At 45.8% G+C, this 17715-nt stretch overlaps 1 protein-coding gene across 1 annotated transcript in view; it reads right to left on the bottom strand.

The window, feature by feature from the left end:
• Positions 1 to 17715, bottom strand: part of LOC119462558 (uncharacterized) — a 181919-nt gene that overhangs the window by 46596 nt on the left and 117608 nt on the right. The window contains exons 5-6 of the mRNA XM_049672274.1: positions 13591 to 13765; positions 6262 to 6537 (exon numbers count right to left, since the gene is read on the bottom strand). Of these exons, the coding sequence (XP_049528231.1) occupies positions 6262 to 6537; positions 13591 to 13765 (451 nt within the window). The remainder of the gene's footprint in view (positions 1 to 6261; positions 6538 to 13590; positions 13766 to 17715) is intronic.

Here is a 17715-nt window from a genome sequence, read left to right as displayed (position 1 = left end):
TCCATGATTATGGTTATTGTTGTACGTACGGCTGACCTTTAAACCGACAAATAATTCCTCGAATCATTGGCTGAGATACACTCAAGCTATGTTGTCATTATTTCAGGAAATGTTGCAGCTTTGGTCCAATACATGCTTACAGGGACGTTACGAAAAAATTAATTTAAAAAAAATTACATGAATAAAAAGCCTTACAGGGACATTATGAGGAAATTAAGTACCACCGAAAAGCTTGACATCTGGCTGCACAAGCACGACAATGACAATGACGATGACGCTGGTTGCAAGACAATGGTTTACACTTAGAGGATGTTCACCAATTTTGAACGCAGCCAAATACTTTTTGGTGACCAGTTCCAGGGAAAACTTATAAACCTGCCGAGGATAGCATTGATAAATAGCGCGTGATAAATAGTCATAGCCATAAAATTTCCTTAAGGATACGGTATGAGGGACAAACCTATATACACCTTCCATATGTGTTCCTGTTCACTGAATAGTAGTAATAGTAACATGAAAGATGACGATCTAGGCAGAGCAACAATAATTAATGTCACTTCTTTGGTACAAGAAATTATCTCATCCGAACACTTGCACAGCGCTTACTACCAATGAGCAGGATCAATACACTACACCGTGAGAACGACCTAATCGATATTGCAAAAATGTCTCATTATTTACGGCTTTCTGTTTTATTTTGGCTAGTTTGAATGAGCCGCAGTTCTTGCATATTCATAATAGGCCTTATAATTTATTTAGAAATTGCAAACATAAAATGGTAAGTGACTACGACACAAGTGATCATCGTCGCCAGGTCACCTGCAGGACGAAGGCATCTCCCATCGATCTCCAATCGCCCCTGCCTGGCGCTGCCTCATTTCAAGATGTGCCTGAAAATTTCTAAGTGTTATTATACCACCAATTCATCTGCCGTCCTCGACTGCACTTCCCTTCACTTGGCACCCATTTTGTAACTCTATCGGACCTGTTATCTGCCCAACGCATTACATAGCCTGCTCATCTCCATTTTTTCCTCTTAATGTCAACTAGAATATTGGCTACTTCCCAAGGGTTTAAGTTGCAAAACTTGAGGTTAAACGCAAGAGAGCACGTATGACAACGGAAGAGAACGAAGACACAGCGCTAGTAACATTGAATTTTTTTTGCACATGGTTAACACATATATACCATAGTACAACAGAAGGAAAACGCCATCGTCACAGCAAAGATCGCTTATCGACATAATCAAACACCACAGGCCGCTACCGCGACAGGAAAGCGATTTCTTTTTTTTTTGGCAGCGAAACGGATGGGCAACTTACAGCGTTATTACTTCTAATTGTTTCTAACGCCTCTATAATATCCCTAGTCACTTGATCCGGGTTTCTGGATATCACTTGTGTTACGTCAAACAAGGGTTTACAGCAACAACGCAAGCAGTGTGTGGCTAGATGAACAGTCTTTAGCAGATTGCTAATAATGTTCGAATGTTCCCGTAAGTGATCAGTGAGGCACCTTCCCGTCTGTCCAATATATTATTTCCCGCAGTCTAAAGGAATACGGTAAGCCACTCCTATGCGCGAACCCAATTTTTCCCGGTGTTTTTTATTGCAATCATGAAGTTTCCTCGTAGTTTTGTTAACTTTCCCAGACAAAGCTTGCAATTTCAAAGAGGATAAAAAGACGATGTCAACGCCAACACAATCGCCAATTTTCTCCAGATTATCGCTAGCTTGGTGCAAATACGGCATGACAACCACTTTTCCACCTCTGCTTGGTTGGGCAACGGAATTCGGATACTCATCGCGTTTCCTTAACACTTAGCCTGATACTGCTGTGAGGAGTTGCAAGTGGTAGCCAGCTGCGCTTAGGCGCGAAACTTGGTTTTCGAAGCTTCTGTATACCAGGTGATGGCCGTGTTTTAGAAGAGCGTTTTGCGCCTGACGTAGTGGAAAATTAAAGTGTTTATATTCGTTCGTGCTCACTATCGGCGTTGTTTGGCAGGCTCTTGGCATTTACAACGTTAGACAAACTGTCGCAATATTCAAAGAGTCACAATGTAACGAAGTTCGGAAAGCGAGGCGCGTATTACTCGCGAGTCGAAACTACTAACCAGATTACTTGCGCCATTCAGTAACGCAACATTCTCCTACTTACACTTCACTTGCATCCGTCCGCGATCGTTTCAAGCTTCGAGCCACCTGCATCTAAGTAATGTTATTGCAAATAGCTAGAGAACAAAGTCGCCGTTTTGCCGGAAAGGCGAAGCATTGATTGCAATATCAAATTAGTGGACAGACATAAAAAGTAAGTATTGTAGTTTTCATGGTGTAATAAACAGCGTTAAAGGCACGGATAGAAGGAAGAACACAGGACGAACGCAGCGCTCGTCCTGTGTCCTTCCTTCTGTCCGTGTTTTTAGCGCTGTTTTTCACCATGAAAGCACACCGACGAGCTCGCCTTCAGAGACTTTCAAGTTATTGTATTTTTATCGGCCGTATAAACGTGTAAACATAGGCACATTAACTAAATTAGCAAGCATGGTGTCACGCGCACACAAGCAAACGTGAACGCTTATCACTCGATGACCGCCGAAACTCACTGTCAAAACGCTGGAGTGAGTCAGCGCAGCAGCAGCAGCGAGCAAATTGAGCTTCGTGCTCGCATCAACGCGATCTTAGCCGCGAAAACACAGGGAGGGCGGACTCTTCCAACGCCGCAGATGCCTTTCAACATACAGCAGCGCGGGCGGGCGCTCGCGGCGGAGAACGCGCCCCCCGCCGTTGCTATAGCAACTGACGCTTCGCCTTTCGGGTGAAACTGCGACATTTTTTTTTTACCACGTTAGCTGTTTGGACTCATTGCAATAACCGTTTCGGTTCGTGATGGTGTCCGCCGCCGCCTCCGCCGGTGTCAGTAACCGCTATTGCCAGAAATGCGAAAAAAGAGTACAAGGTTCCCGCCGGGATCGAACCTGCGTCCGCTGCGCTGGAGTCAGATACTCTACCACAGAGCCACGCAAGCGCTTGCTGTCTGGCAGCGGAAAATGCCCTATAAACGCGCCCTACGCAGGCGCACTGGTGCAAGCGACGAGAGATGCGATTCAGACGAGGCGCGCAATCAACGCGATCCCGAGCCTCCGCCAGTATGGTGGCGTCATCTTGTCAAGGTGCCTGCAAACGCAGCGTGCCCGACATGTAATTTGCATATAGAAGTTCAATGCTGCATGTAACTGAACCTGGTTAACTCAAGCAGGCTAGGTGACTATTTGTCACCTGCCCGTTTTGAAGATTCCAATAAACAATCATGATCATCAACAATAACAACGTACCGTGCCACGGGTCAAGGGATGTGAGATGTGCACCAGGTAGTCTGGATACCTCATCGGTATACGTTATGGCGTCTCCTCGCAAGGTACGAACCACTGCTGCAGAAGCGAATCGTAGAGCTACGTGCGCGGCTACAACCACGTATCATCGGGCTGAGCAGACTGCTGTGCAGAGAGCATTACCAGTCGCAGCTCGCCGTCGACGCCAGGCGGACAGTTCAGATCGTTCTCGTCAAAACGAGGCGAAGAGACTTTGCCCCGAAGACCCTGTTGTGTGTGGTGCCGAAATTGGAGCTACTCTTGACCCGCTTCCCCAGCTTACGCAGTGACTGTGCTGCGTGTGCCGCACAGGCATGTGACGTTTCTAGTGAGTGTACTGAGAATTAGAGTTACTGTATACATTTGGTTGCATATAATCTACGGTAAATCTACAGAGAATGAATAAAAAAATGGCGTCGTCTCGCGGGGATGCTCGAAAACTAGCGTGCTCTTTTCGTGACGCCATTTCCGCGACGCGCGCGAAAATTTTGGGGGGAGTCTGTCATCTTATGCCAGGCTCCACCAATCGTCACATTTTGGTGTTAAAAAGTGAAATGGTTATGGGGCCGCATTTTCGCGTTTACTTTGATATGTAGCTCAGTCGGTGGTATTACTAATATTATTGTTCAGTCCTGACAGCCGTCGAGAAACATCTAGTAAATAAAATAGGATTGAAATGCCAATAAAGGCGAGATAGGCTATTGTGTATTACCGAAATTATCACTCGCGATGTTTTTTATCATTAGCAGAATTTTAAAAGACCACTTGTGACACTTAGCACAATTTTACTCCTTGAACGACATTACCGTCAGAGAAGGGTAATCTGCGGCAGAAAACAAAATGTGCATTTAATTAAGTACAAAGTTTTTCGCTAATTAACTTTTAAAATAATCCCTATACGGTACATTTTGCAATTGACGACTTGTAGCCGGTGAATTCAAAATACATTTCCACTTAGAACAAATTCTGAGCATGACACCAGCTTGGTGATAAGCGTTCCCAAAGTTTGCGACGAAATGCATTGGTACTGCAACAATCTTTAACCTGCAATGCATAATAATCTGTTTGGTTAAAAAAATAATTGTATCAGTATATTAAATGCAAAGGATTTCTTGGCGAACATTTGCCTTATTGACAGTATCTATCTATATATCTATCTATCTAGCCGCCTAGGTCTTCGTGCTCTCATGGCCGTTTCGTTAACTTGATATGTACCACAATTAGCATAGTATGACAAGATTGTATGACGAACATATATGATAGGTCATGATGTGAATACCATAACATGCGCGTCATGTTGGTCATGAAACAGCCACCCACGTCTTGGTGCTCTCATGGTCATTTGGTTAACTTGGTAGCTGCCAAAATTGGCATAGTATAACAAGGATGTATGACGAACATAAATGATAGGTCATGACATGAATGTCATGAAATGCCTGTCATGTATGTCCTGAAACAGCCGCCTAAAATGACAATAACCAAGCGAAAAAACATTAACACTCAAAAACCCCTGAAATGGGTTCTGACGCGGGCCCTAAGTGAAGGAAACACTAAAGGATGATCGTAGAAGTCATAGTCATGAGCATGACTCAGCAAAACAGACAATGACTCAGCAAAAACAATTAACCCTGAAAAACCACTGGAATGGGTTCGGTCGTGGGCACTAAGTGAAGGAAGCACAAAATGATGATGGTAGAGGTCATAGTCATGAGCATAACTCAGCCAAAATGACAATGACTCAGCTAAAAAAGATTAACACTAAAAAAACACTGAAATTGGCACGGACATAAATGATGGATCATGATATGCCTGTCATGTAGGTCACGAAACAGCCACCTATATCTTTGTGCTCTCATGGTCGTTTCGCGAACTTGGTAGGCTCCCCGCACACTACTTCGCATAATATCGATTCCCACAGAGCGTGGGATCTGCTGCCATTTTTTTACCCTAAGTTCGACTACGCTTATCTCAAAACTAGCGCTAGTTTTCACATTTTTTCTCTGTAGATAGGCCTAGTCAAATTACTGGCTTTCATTCGTTTGCTGCAATATGTTTGTTAAAGTAATTAGGCGAAAATGTGATTAGCAAGAAATTGATATTTAATCAATTATGCGTTTTGATTTGCAGTGTCAGTATTAAACGCATCTTCGAGTTATGTAGCACTATAAGTAGATTTTGGTTATACGCTACATGCCATATTTAAAAGTTCGGTTAACGTTAAAAAACGTTGACAGTACCTTTAGCATACGCTAAAGAGGATGAATGTGAGTACTGGCACGCTCACGAGACATTAATTAAATTACTTGAAATTCTCATTCGAATGCGTTGTCACTTCATAATACTTGTTTTCTCCCACCAAATGTTGTGGGATCGAGTGCCTTATTTAACTATTACCTAAGTGTGCCTTAATTAACTCCGCCCTAAGTAACACCAAATGTCGTGGGTTCGACTCCTACCAAAGGTTGTTCGTTTGAGTGTCTTAAATAACTATCTTAATTAAGGTAGAGTTAATGAGCGCACTCGAACCGAATAACTTTGTTGCACCAACACATGGTGCAACTCTCCCCAGCCTCCTGGAAGAATGGACTCGATGGGAGAAAAGAATACAAAGCACATTGCTTCAAGACCAACTAAGGGCTGTCCAGAGGGCCCATGACGTCGCTGAAGGGCTCGGCCTGACAGTGCCAACGTGGGAGTGGCCCGCCTCGGCTTAAGTCGAGCCTCCGTACCTCTTTAAATAAAGTTTTCACACACACCAACACATGGTAGTGGCACCATCAATTTTGGTGCTGTTGAATTTTCCGGATGGTCAAATTTTCGACCCGTGAGCCATCTAAGGCTTTTGCCTTAATAAAACCCCCCGCATATTCAGGATTGATAGAAACTGCAGAAACCTTCAGCTCGACCATGGGCGCTGGGAAGCCGATGTTCGCAGCTCCGATCTCGTCAGTAGGCGGTGAGCAGAGCACGCTGCAAGATTCCGACATGCCGTACAGGTTGCGCAGGCAGCGCAGCCCCGGGAAGGCGGCCCGCAGCCGGTTGGCCAGCGAGCGCGTCAACACCGTTCCGCCCACGTTCAGCTTGCGGACAGAGGGCAGGCGCGTGCCTGTCCGCTCCATGTCCGAGACGTAGTAGTGGAGCCGCGTCGGCACACTCGCCAACGTCGTCACCTGCAGGGAAAACAACACACGTCGGGGATATGTCAGCTACACAGGGTGTCCCAACTATCATGCGCCAAGGTTGAAAAATATGCAAAATCCAGGTAGCTCCAAGCGACGTAACCCTCGCTTGGATATACTCAGTAATTTCTTCGATTCCGCCTAACTTCATAATTAGTCCTAATTAACTATTAATGTTCTCAATTATTATAATTACATAAAACGTGTCCATTAGAAAATTGAAAACGTGAAGGCTGGTGGAAAAAATTTTTTTTCGTCAACAGAAAGTATTTGGTGGATTTTAGTGGGAATAGCAGTCGCGTGAGTGGTAGTCCGATCAGGTCCTCCGGTGCCGCATACTATGGTCATGAGGTCCTGTATTTTGGCGACCTCCAATGCCCAGCTGACGGCCCGCAGTTGAACCGCCGGGTCCGATCTGGACACCGCATTCTCCCACTCTTGCTCGTTCGAGAATTGTGATTCTCTCTGTGGTTTTAGATCGTTGCATTCGAATAAAATGTGCTTTAAACCTGCCTGTGTGGCCCCGCAGAGCTTACATTCTGGGTTGTAGACCCCTGGCTGGGCCTTGGAGTAGGTTTGGGAATGTGTTAGTTTGTAGCTTCCGCCGAGCCACTTGTTGATGTTTATTAAGGCGGTGGTAGCGTCCTTGTGTTGTTTCTATAATTCAACGTAATTTCGTGGTAGGTGGTAAAGGTCTCTCTGGCCGACGTCAGGACAGGCTCGCCCATTGCCCGGTTGACCAAACCTTGGGCTAAGTTGTGGGCCGCCTCGTTCCCAAGGTGCGACGCGTGGGCCGGAACCCACAAGATTCTAATTTATTTTATCTATACAATACTGCAGGCCTTGGCGTGGCCCAAGCAGGAGCGGCATACAAATGATAATAAGAGATAATAACATTAGCAGACGTAAATTAACAGTGCGCAGAATACCAATCCAGTCCATCAGCATACCAAATACCAATCCGTGTCTACAAAGCACGGAAAACAACACTTGGGGCGCTATAACGTAAAATGATTCCAAACTCTTTTGATTCCAATTTCTGCAATCAGACTCCACGATTGGTCAAAACATTTTCGGGCCACTCCCAACTTCGCCTGTCTGTCACACGACGTCACGACCACCGCGATAACTCCCCATCTGACATAACCTGTACACACTGATTAGGCATCATTAAACCGCACAAAATAAAAATAATCATTCCTGATTCGACGCATTTTCACCATTAGCCATGTGCTATTGGTCCAATGTTTTCTGGCTACGCCCACTTCGCCTGTCCGTCACGCGGCCTCACAAAACCGCGAAAACTCACCACGTCAAAGTGACGTGCACGCGAAATAAATGCATTAATATGCCGAACAAAACTGAAAATTTTTTTCTGAATTGCCACAGACTGCCCCGTTCCGAAAGGAATAGAAGATGGCTGCCCACCGATCGCTCAGGCCCTTGCTACTCGCACCTGCCGGTGAGCATGATAAACCTTTTTGCGTGCCGGTAAAACGTTACCGAGCCCTTTCGGCATGCATACGGCATCGCTCTGCCAACTATTCCTTGCTGAGGATTCGTTTTAGCGGCATCCTTATCCTTCCGTTGCACGCCGCCGCGATTTTCGACCAGCCACCGCAAGCTAAGTAAGGCGAAGCGGACTAATCAGAGAAGCCGGCCCCACCCTCTACATGCGGTTATCTATTTTCACTTTGTTGGCTCGGCCCCATCGAAACCCTCTCCACTAGAGCGTCTCCTGGCCTCTTGTCAGCCAATTAGATAAGAAAAACAGCTGAGTGTAGACAGTGTTATTGGTTTTGAAAGCGAACAAAGGTGACCTCCTATAAACAAGGAGAGTGTTTGATTGGGTTGTTCAGACAACGCTGCGAGTCACCGCCCGATGCTTGCGTCGGTGGTTACGTAAATTTGACGTCAGGAGTTTGAAATCAAAGCAGTTTGGAATCATTTTACGTTATAGCGCCCTTGCTCATGTAATAAAGTAATTCCAAAAACAAATAAAGCAAAGAACATATGTAGAAATGAACCATGAATACAGTTTAAGCGAAGTAAAAGAACAATAACGCAAAAATCAACTTGGGTAATCAATTCCCAAGAGAGCAACATGTCAATAATTGAGATTGTCAATGGAATCAATACTGGTTATTAGCGACTGAGGTAAATTGTTCCAATCTGTAATGGTGCGTGGGAAAAAAGAATATTTAAAGACGATAATTCTGGCATTATAGGGAGGTAAACAGTCAGCATGGCGGTGCCGTGTTCGGCGTACCACCATTGGCGTTGCAAAAAGCTCTGGGGTGAGGAAATGGATGTTATTTTTAAAAAGAAAAATAAATTTTAACCGCTGGTTTTTTTCTTCTCATTTGCAGTGTTTGGATACCATGTTGTTTTATTAGTGCAGTCGGGGAATCAGTCATGGGGTACTTTGAGAAAATGAATCTCATTGCTTTACGCTGAGTTCTTTCTAGTGCATCATTGTTAGTTTTGGTGTAAAGGTCCCATACTATATATGCATGCATACTCAAGTTTTGGTGTTATTAGTGATCTGTAGGCTAAAATTTTAGTTTCAGCGGGAGCTAGCTTTAGTTTATGATGCAGCAGACAAAGTTTACGAAAGGCTGAATCACATAGGTTAGTAGTGTGAGTGTTCAGGTTTAGGTTATTTGTTATTGTGACGCCAAGATATTTGTATTCCCTAACCTCGGTATAATCAGTCTGGCGTTGAAAGTTTGAAGTCTTAGGATTTGTTTGGCTGGTGTGCGGACCCTCCCTTTTGCAAAGTTTGGTCGGCCGTCTTAGAGTAGCTAAATATTGTGTTGGCTTCCGTGCTTAAAATGGCTAGGGCGATCGCTGCTTCATCCGCCTCGTCTGCCTTTGCGCTCCATACGGAGGCGGCGGTCAGGTCGGCAATAGGTCCGTGCCCACGGTGCCTATCGGAAAGGCGTTGTGATCAAGGAGCTCTGAAACGTCCGTATGAATCCTTATTGTTTGAATATTGCCTGTGGAGGGCTTTGGCTCTCGCCTTTCTCCGTTTTGTTCGGGATGCATATTTTTCGGTGTTGGATCTATTCTCAGATACTTGCCTATTGTTGAATATTGCCTGTGGAGGGCTTTGGCTCTCGCCTTTCTCCGTTTTGTTCGGGATGCATATTTTTCGGTGTTGGATCTATTCTCAGATACTTGTGTACGTCTCTTGGCACTTGCACTGCCTCCGTCCCTATGCATTCATGCCGATATCCAAGGTTCTCAGAATCTGTCTTCCCGTAGGTGTTTTTGTTAGTCTGTCGTACTGTGCGGTTCTATGCACCTCGACTAGTTCGGCAAACGTGTTGTGTCTGCCTAATATTAGCAGCCTGTCTGTTGATGTATTCTTAGGGAGATGACGGGCAGCCTTGTGTGTTTGTCGTATGAGGCATTGAGCCTTGCTTTTTTTTTTTTTTTGCTGCTGGAAGTTGGAGATAGGGCAGAGAGTATACTATGCGGCTGAGGCACGAAAGCCTGTACTAGCCTCCTCAAATCTGTTTCTTTCATTACCTAGTGTTTGTTTGCTATTCGTCTTATGAGTCTGTTGGTTTGTCCAACGCAGTGTTGTACGAAACGGCGTTCCTGGAACTAGTTCCTTTTGGGAAGAAAGGAGTAACGCCACCGTTTCATTAAGGGTCGGTGGAACTGTAACGGTAACTCGTTACGTTTATGAAGTAACGGCAGAGGGAACAGCGCTCCTTCTGTGAACGTTCCACGGCATTGAACAGACGCACGCACGTACGTAGCACGTCACGCAGGGTGGATCGGCGACCACGTGAGGCGCAAAGAACGACCGCCTGCCTGTCAGGTGACTATGGGGCATTTTTTTTTCATGAGATCTCTGTTGTATGTTTTTTTTTTTGCTAGGCTTCAAGATTGCCATGTGACGCTCCCTCCTGCAGTGGATTCACAGGCTCCCTCCTGCGTTCCACTCTTAAAGGCGAAGCTTAAGCGTCCTCCAATTTTTTGCGGGTAGCTTGCGAGTCCGACTCTCCTGGTGTCATCATGACACCACGTCATCATGATGCAGACGCACTGTCTCGATGCCCGCTTTCGCCTTCTCTTGATCCGTGTCTCTGCCGCGTCGCTCTGACGCAACTGTTGCCTCATACCCTCGCTAACCTCTCTGGATCAAACTCAGCTTTCTTCACGCTCCGATTTCACTTCCCTTCAGCGCGCAGACTCCTACTGTAGAACTCTCATTGATCGCCTTCTCGGCTTAACTAAACCACCCAATCGCCGCTTGCAACGCCAGCTTCGCCAATTTCGCCTGGAAGAGGGGTGCTTCATCGTTGTATCTATCATCCCACTCAGAGTCCCAGTCCTACCTCGCTGCCTTCGTCTCCAACTTTTAGAAGCAGTTCACGGTTACATTGCCTTCGGCCACTTAGGCTTCGACAAGACCTACGACCGCATCAAGACCCGCTGCTTTTGGGCTGGATTGTCGACAACGGTAGCCAAATACGTTGCCTCGTGCGCCTCGTGTCAGCACCGTAAACGCTCCACATCCCCTCCTGCCGGTTTTCTCCAGCCTCTGCCATGTCCGAACGGGCCTTTCGAACTCGTTGGAGTTGACTTATATGGACCCTATGATCACCGTTCAAGCGTCACTGTAGTGAACCATCTAGCAAGATGCACCGAGACTGTGCCTTTTCGATCTGGTGCTGCTTCTGAGGTTGCTGACTTTTTCTTGCAATCCATAGTCTTGCGCCATGGTGCTCCTTGCCTTCTTTTGACTGACCATGGCAAAGCGTTCTTGTCCCATGTCCTCGCGGAAGTCTTGCGGGCGACTAATACGAAGCATAAAACCACTTCTACATATCACCCGCAAACGAACGACCTTACTGAGTGCTTCCACCAAACATTCTTTGACATGATTTCCATGTACTTACGTCCTGACCGAACTAACTGGGACAACATTCTTCCTTTTGTTACATTCGCTTATAATACTGCGACACAACGAACTACCGGCAACAGCGCTTTCTTCGTCGTTTATGGACGGTCTGTGTCCTCCGGCATCGACACAGATCTCCTTTTCTCTCCTGCTTCGCCTAACGCCACTCTCCCAGAAGAGTTTGCAGCTCGAGCCACGCATTGCCGTGAAATTGCTCGAAGATACGCCGAAGCTACCCAAGAAGACATCGCCTTCCATCCTGGAGACCAAGTCCTCCTATGGACGCCGGTTCGAACCTCTGAACTTCGCGAGAAATTCCTGCACCGGTACATTGCGCCCTACACTATCCTGCACCAAACTTCCGCAGTGAACTATCTAGTCACTCCGCTTCACTCCGTCGCGAACCGCCGTCGTCGTAGTGCAGAAATTGTTCATGTCTCCCGCATGAAGCCCTTTATTCCCCGTTCAGCCGATCTGTAGATTGCGGCCAGGTTGGCCGCTTCCACGAGGGGGGGGGGGGGGGTATTAGTGTAAGAACATTTAACGTACTTCATCGTTCTAATTTATATATAGCCATCATGATCCGTGTTCTTCTTCTTCGTGTTTGAGCCTGGGCCGTGCCGGCGGAATAAACGGCTCTGCTAGCGCTGCCTGTCCTGGTCGTCTTCCGTCTTTCAATATATGGGCTTCTATGAAAGCTTAGCTACCACGTATACGTATGCATTGACGTAATTGTTCACCTTCAGTGAAGAACACGCACCGCAACATGTTTCCTTGAGAGGACGCGCTCTTGCCTTTGTGTTGGTGATGAGAGGGGTGAAATTTGGACCACCAACCACGCAGACAGGCGAAAGAGCCAACGGAAGCTATTGGCGTTATAAAATCCACTGTTTAAATTTATGTAACATTGCAATTTCGACTGCATAATTTTGTATGGAGGAATTTTATGGTTTCGTTGCTTTGAAAGGGTGGCTTTTCATCCTTTGTATCGAGTTGTGTGGAATTTTGTGTATTTTGTATAGGTTTACCATTTTATTGCATGCTCTACTCCTAAAACTGCATTTTTTCTCAAGTGCAGCGTTAGGCTTTCTCTTCGCCTCTACTCTCTGAATGTACTCATATGAATCTCAAGAGTATAAAAATAAATAAATTATGTCACATGCCAGTAATAAATCATTTCTTTGAAGGTCAAGCAGGGCTTATGTGTTTAGTTCGTGGCTCTCCGATTTCACGGTGCTTCACTTGATTGTATCACTTGTTGCCCAACAACATAAAATACAAAACTCATAGAGGTTGCGAAGTCAGTTATTCTGCCGTGGTGGCGCCGACACCGTAATCAACGGTGGTTCGAAGCTAATGAAAGCCATTGGGCGTTATTACACGTATGCAGAGGCTCCAACTTTATGGCTACGAAAAGCTGCAAAAATATAAAGGTATCACTTTTCTGCCATGAAGTCATGGCCTGGCCACTTTAATTTGAAAAAGTTTCTCGTTGAGCTATTGGTACGTTGGTGCATAAATGTAAAGGTTATTAGTGAATCGAGGGAACAGTCGACGCACAATCGATGCACAGTCGACGGACGAGGAACAATATTTTACACTGCTGACAAGAAAAATTAGGGTAAACAAAGATCCAGCCCACATAAGAAAAGACAAAGACAAGCCCTACATTCACAAACGTTTAATAGCGGGAACGGCTTCACATATATCACCTTGTCACGCATGCGCACAATAAAAATAGATGCATCGCAAGTAGAACCCGTATAAATCAAAGGCGGTTGCCGAAGAAGTCCGACTCTGAGTTAAAAGTGCGATCGACTGCTCGCTTCTAAAGCCATCTCTGTTTTTAACAGCGGAGCGGTTTTAGCTTTAGCTCACTACGCACAGCTGCGTCTCGCTTCACCTTGCGACTTGGTAGTGCTCAGCCTTGCCGATCAATAGGTGATCGATAATCGATCAATAATAAATAAATTCCGGAAAAGCATAACCCGTAAGGCCAGGATCAGCTAGGTGCCTAACAGCTCCGCTGTTTCTTTAGCCTTGCGCCGCTCGTGCAGGCTACGCTAATTTCTTTTGTTGAGTATCTGGTTGATTTGGAACGCTCATACGCCACAGAAGGCACTGACCTGGTACTTGTTGATGTAGTAGACGAATTCATCAAAGGAGATGCCGGGGCTGACGATGACGCAGGTGGAGCCGACGCAGGCTGCCACGATGGTGAAGAGAAAGCCAGAGGCATACGTTAACGGGTACCACGCCAGAAGTACATCATTCTGCTCCTCTTCGTATGTGAGGCACGACCTGCAGGTAACCAGTGGGTGCCCGGCGGTGGCCCATTTGACATGTCGGTAACGAGCGTAAGGATGCGGTCTGCGTTTCCTAATACACGAAATGCTAAGATCGCCACGAATAAGGGCGTCCGAAGGGCTTTTTTAGGCGAAAGAGTCAAATGGCCCATCGGGTGAAAAATCCGGCGTCTGTAGACTGTAGCAGCAAAAGGGCACCTAAAGTCCCAATGGCTGCGACGCCACGTCACAAGCGCACCTCGATGGTGCAGAGGGGACGCCCTCCTAGCGGGCCAAGTGTTGCGTGAGGGGCGAGCATAGCCGCGACGCCATGTCGCCTTCGTTCTCGCTCACGGAAACCGGTGCCCGAGCCAGCATCGTAGGCTGCTGGTGCTTGCTGACTCGGGCTGCACTTACCGCTATCGCCTGCCGGCATTAGTAACGGCCTGGGCCTCTCGTCACGCAGGATGTAGGTGGCATGCGGCGTTGGCACCGCAGGCAGGTGGGGTACATTACTCGCAGCGCAAGGACCACTCAGCGGCGTTCAATCGAACATTAATGCGCGCATTCGCAAGTGCTTAGGTGTCCTCGAATTTTTTTGTTAACAACCACACGAAGCAACATACAATTAAGCCGCACAAATTATTTCAGGAAGCTAACATTTGACTTTTTTTGGAGCGTAGAATGAATCAGGTAAATAGAAATGAAAGTGGGCGCAAAGAAGAAACACACATCTCCCATATTCCAGGTGCGGTATCTAACCAATTAGGCTGCAGCGGGACCAGACACCTACGCCCCTTTCATGGGTAATTGTGAACAACATTTGATCTGGGAGTGTCCGCAAGCACCGTTCACGGCCAAAGCGGTGGACGGGAAATGCTCGTGCTAGCGTAGACGTAACGTAGTACGTGTGTGTTAAGTACTACGCGATAGAGCAACTGCTGCTTGGGCTAGCTCTCAGAACATTATTTCATTTTGGGAACATTCCGCAAGGGAGGAAAGAAGATGATAGGACAGTGTGCTTGGTGCTTATGCATAACAATGCACATGACTGCAGAGGTGAACGTTTGCTCCAGTGTATCAAAAATGGGCTATTCTTTGATATTACCGTGCTTAGATGAAAATAGTTAATTATGAAACTCAGCGAAGCATTAGAGTGTTAATGGCTCTGTCGTTCCACTGCTTAGCTGGATGGATGGATGGATGCTAATAGCGTCCCCTTTGAAACGGGGTGGTGGGTTGCACCACCAAGCTCTTGTTATTATTTTGCTTAATGCCCTACCTTTATTTTTGAGAAACACACAAATACAAAGGATTCCGGGCATCAACCTTTTTGAACCATTACTGGGAACTCTTTCTGTACGTCTGCGTTGTTTGTGGTCTCCCTACTTTTCTGCCACCAAACCTCCAACCGCCTGTTACTAATCTCACAGCTGACATGTTTACTTTGCCCGTGCTATCCCTGAACCCAAGGACTTCAAGGACGTCAGAGGAGGCTAGACTTGCAGCTGGGTAGATTTCTTCACATTCTAATAAAACATGTTCCACCGTTTCTCTAGCTTTACCACAGCAAGCACATGTGGCTCCGTCCTTGGTCGCTTTATAACTGCGCGTTCTAAGGCATCCTCATCTCGCTTCGAAAAGTAAGGAGCTTCCCTTTGAGTTATCATAAATTGTTTGTGTCCTGATTTCCCTTTTTCCTTTGAGGTAGTTAGTCATAGCAAGTTTCTTTTCCATTGCCGCCACCCGTAACCTTCTCTCAGCCTCTCTCACTTTGCGTTTGACGTTCTTTCTTGCCATGTTTCTGGCCACACCGGTCGCATATTTGCTGGTAAGCTTTCTAGTTCTTTTCCTCCACTGTGAGTCAATGTTTTGCCCGTACAAATACCTGAATACTCTTGCACCCCATCTACTTTCTTCCATTTTCCTCAGTGGTTCTTCAAAATCAATTTTACTCAGAGCCTCCCTTGCTTCAAAGTTTGTCCAGCCCATATCACCCTGCACAGCTTCAATAGTAGTCTTCCCGTGGGCGCCCAACGCGAGGCGTCCCACTGACCATGGTTGCCATCGAGTCCTGATTGTACTCCTGACTTCAAGCAAACAACCGCATTTCCAAATGTAAGCCCTGGAACCATGACACCTTTCCACATACCCCGGAGCACCTCGTACCTATTGCATCCCCGTAGCGCCCTGTGTTTAATTATGGCCGCATTTCTCTTCCCCTTTGCTGTTGTGGTTTTTCTCCTGTGTCTCCAGATATCTATCGCCTTCGTTTGACCATATACCAAGGTATTTGTATTCTTTTACCCGAGGTATGTCCTGGCCCTGAATCAACACTGTCTGTTCACTGTTTTCATTGAATACCATAAAACCTGATTTTTAACGCTAAATTTTAATCCTAACTTCTCACATTCTTCTCCACAGATATCAGCGAGACGTTGCATATCACTTTGCTTGTTAGCAAGCAACATGCACATTGTCGTCCGCATAAAATAAACCTTGAAGCTGCTGCTCAACTGTTGTGCCGGCTTGTTCGTATGAAAGGTTAAACCCGATATTGATTTCTTCTAGCGCACTTTCCATCCTTACCACGTACATCGTAAACAGCAGCGGCGATAAAGGGCAGCCCTCTCAGTCCCTTGTTGATATCAACTTTATCCACGTTCATGATCCGTTCCCATTCAACGCACAGTATTTTCTCGGTAAATCTCCCTCAATAGCTGTATGCAGTCGTTGCCGATACCTTCTCCTTCTAGAATATTCAACAAAATGCTGCGATCTACGTTGTCATACGCTCCGGTAATGTCTAGAAAAGTCACATATAGTAGTCTCCTTTCTTTTCTGGATATTTCAATACACTGAGTAAGGGCAAATAAGTTATCATCGAGCCGCCTACCGATTCTGAAACCATTCTGAAGTACTCCCAATATGCCATTATTCTCTGCCCCATGCTTGCAGCTTCAATTTAATCGCCTGCATTGCTAACCTGTATATTACCGATGTAATGGTCAACGGTCTATACGAGTGAATTGTACCCTTTTCCCCCTTACCTTTATCAATTAAAGTTATTCTACTTTGTCGCCAGCTGTCTGGTATTCGCCTATCATGCAAGCATTTTTCTACTGCTTTCAACAGAGCTTCCTTACTTTTTGATCCTAGCTCAATAATCAGCCTAACGAGAACCTCGTCTAAACCTGTGACTCTCCGTTTCTCTTCAGCTTTCTTCCAGTTGAAATAACTCAGCACCAACTGCTTTTCCGTTTGGTTCTAGTTCATTCTTTTTTGCCCCTCAGAGACCACCTCGCCATTGCCCTGAAATGATTCAGCTGATAATTTTCGAACGGCAGCGCTACATGCCTATGTGCTTGTTAATACACCAGCATATAGTCGTGCCGGTGGATTTTTATACGTAACAATTTGTGTGTATGTAAATACATATATATACATATATATATATAAAGGTCGGTCCACCAACCGAAACTGTTGGGCAAATAAACCTAAGATAACCGCGAAGCTGTGCTTCTGATTATATATATATATATATATATATATATATATATATATATATATATATATATACGCGTCCATGGCTGGCCTCGACGGAGGCTTGCTGGCGTGGGCTGTGGGAGTGTGCTGTTCCCACATTATATATTGGTGCACTATATGGGGGATGGCCTTGAATGTTGAAAAAAGTGTTTTTCATCCGATTTCCCGCAAGAAAACATCTCGTGCTTGGCTCCTCTGCACTTACTAAGGTTACCAGCTATAAATACTTAGGTGACACCCTTTTCAGCAACCTGTCCCGAAATGTTCACGTGCAAAATATATCTTTCTCTGCTTTCCGTAAACAGTGCTTTCTCAAATACAAGCTTAAATACGCCCCATCCTCTGTTAAACTGCTCGCTTATTACTACTTAATTCGACCAAAGCTCGAGTGCGCCTGTATTATCTGGGATCCCTACACTC

Source organism: Dermacentor silvarum, chromosome 8 (assembly GCF_013339745.2).
Source record: "Dermacentor silvarum isolate Dsil-2018 chromosome 8, BIME_Dsil_1.4, whole genome shotgun sequence".
NCBI lineage: Eukaryota > Metazoa > Arthropoda > Arachnida > Ixodida > Ixodidae > Dermacentor > Dermacentor silvarum.
This window is presented reverse-complemented; position numbering and strand designations above follow the sequence as displayed.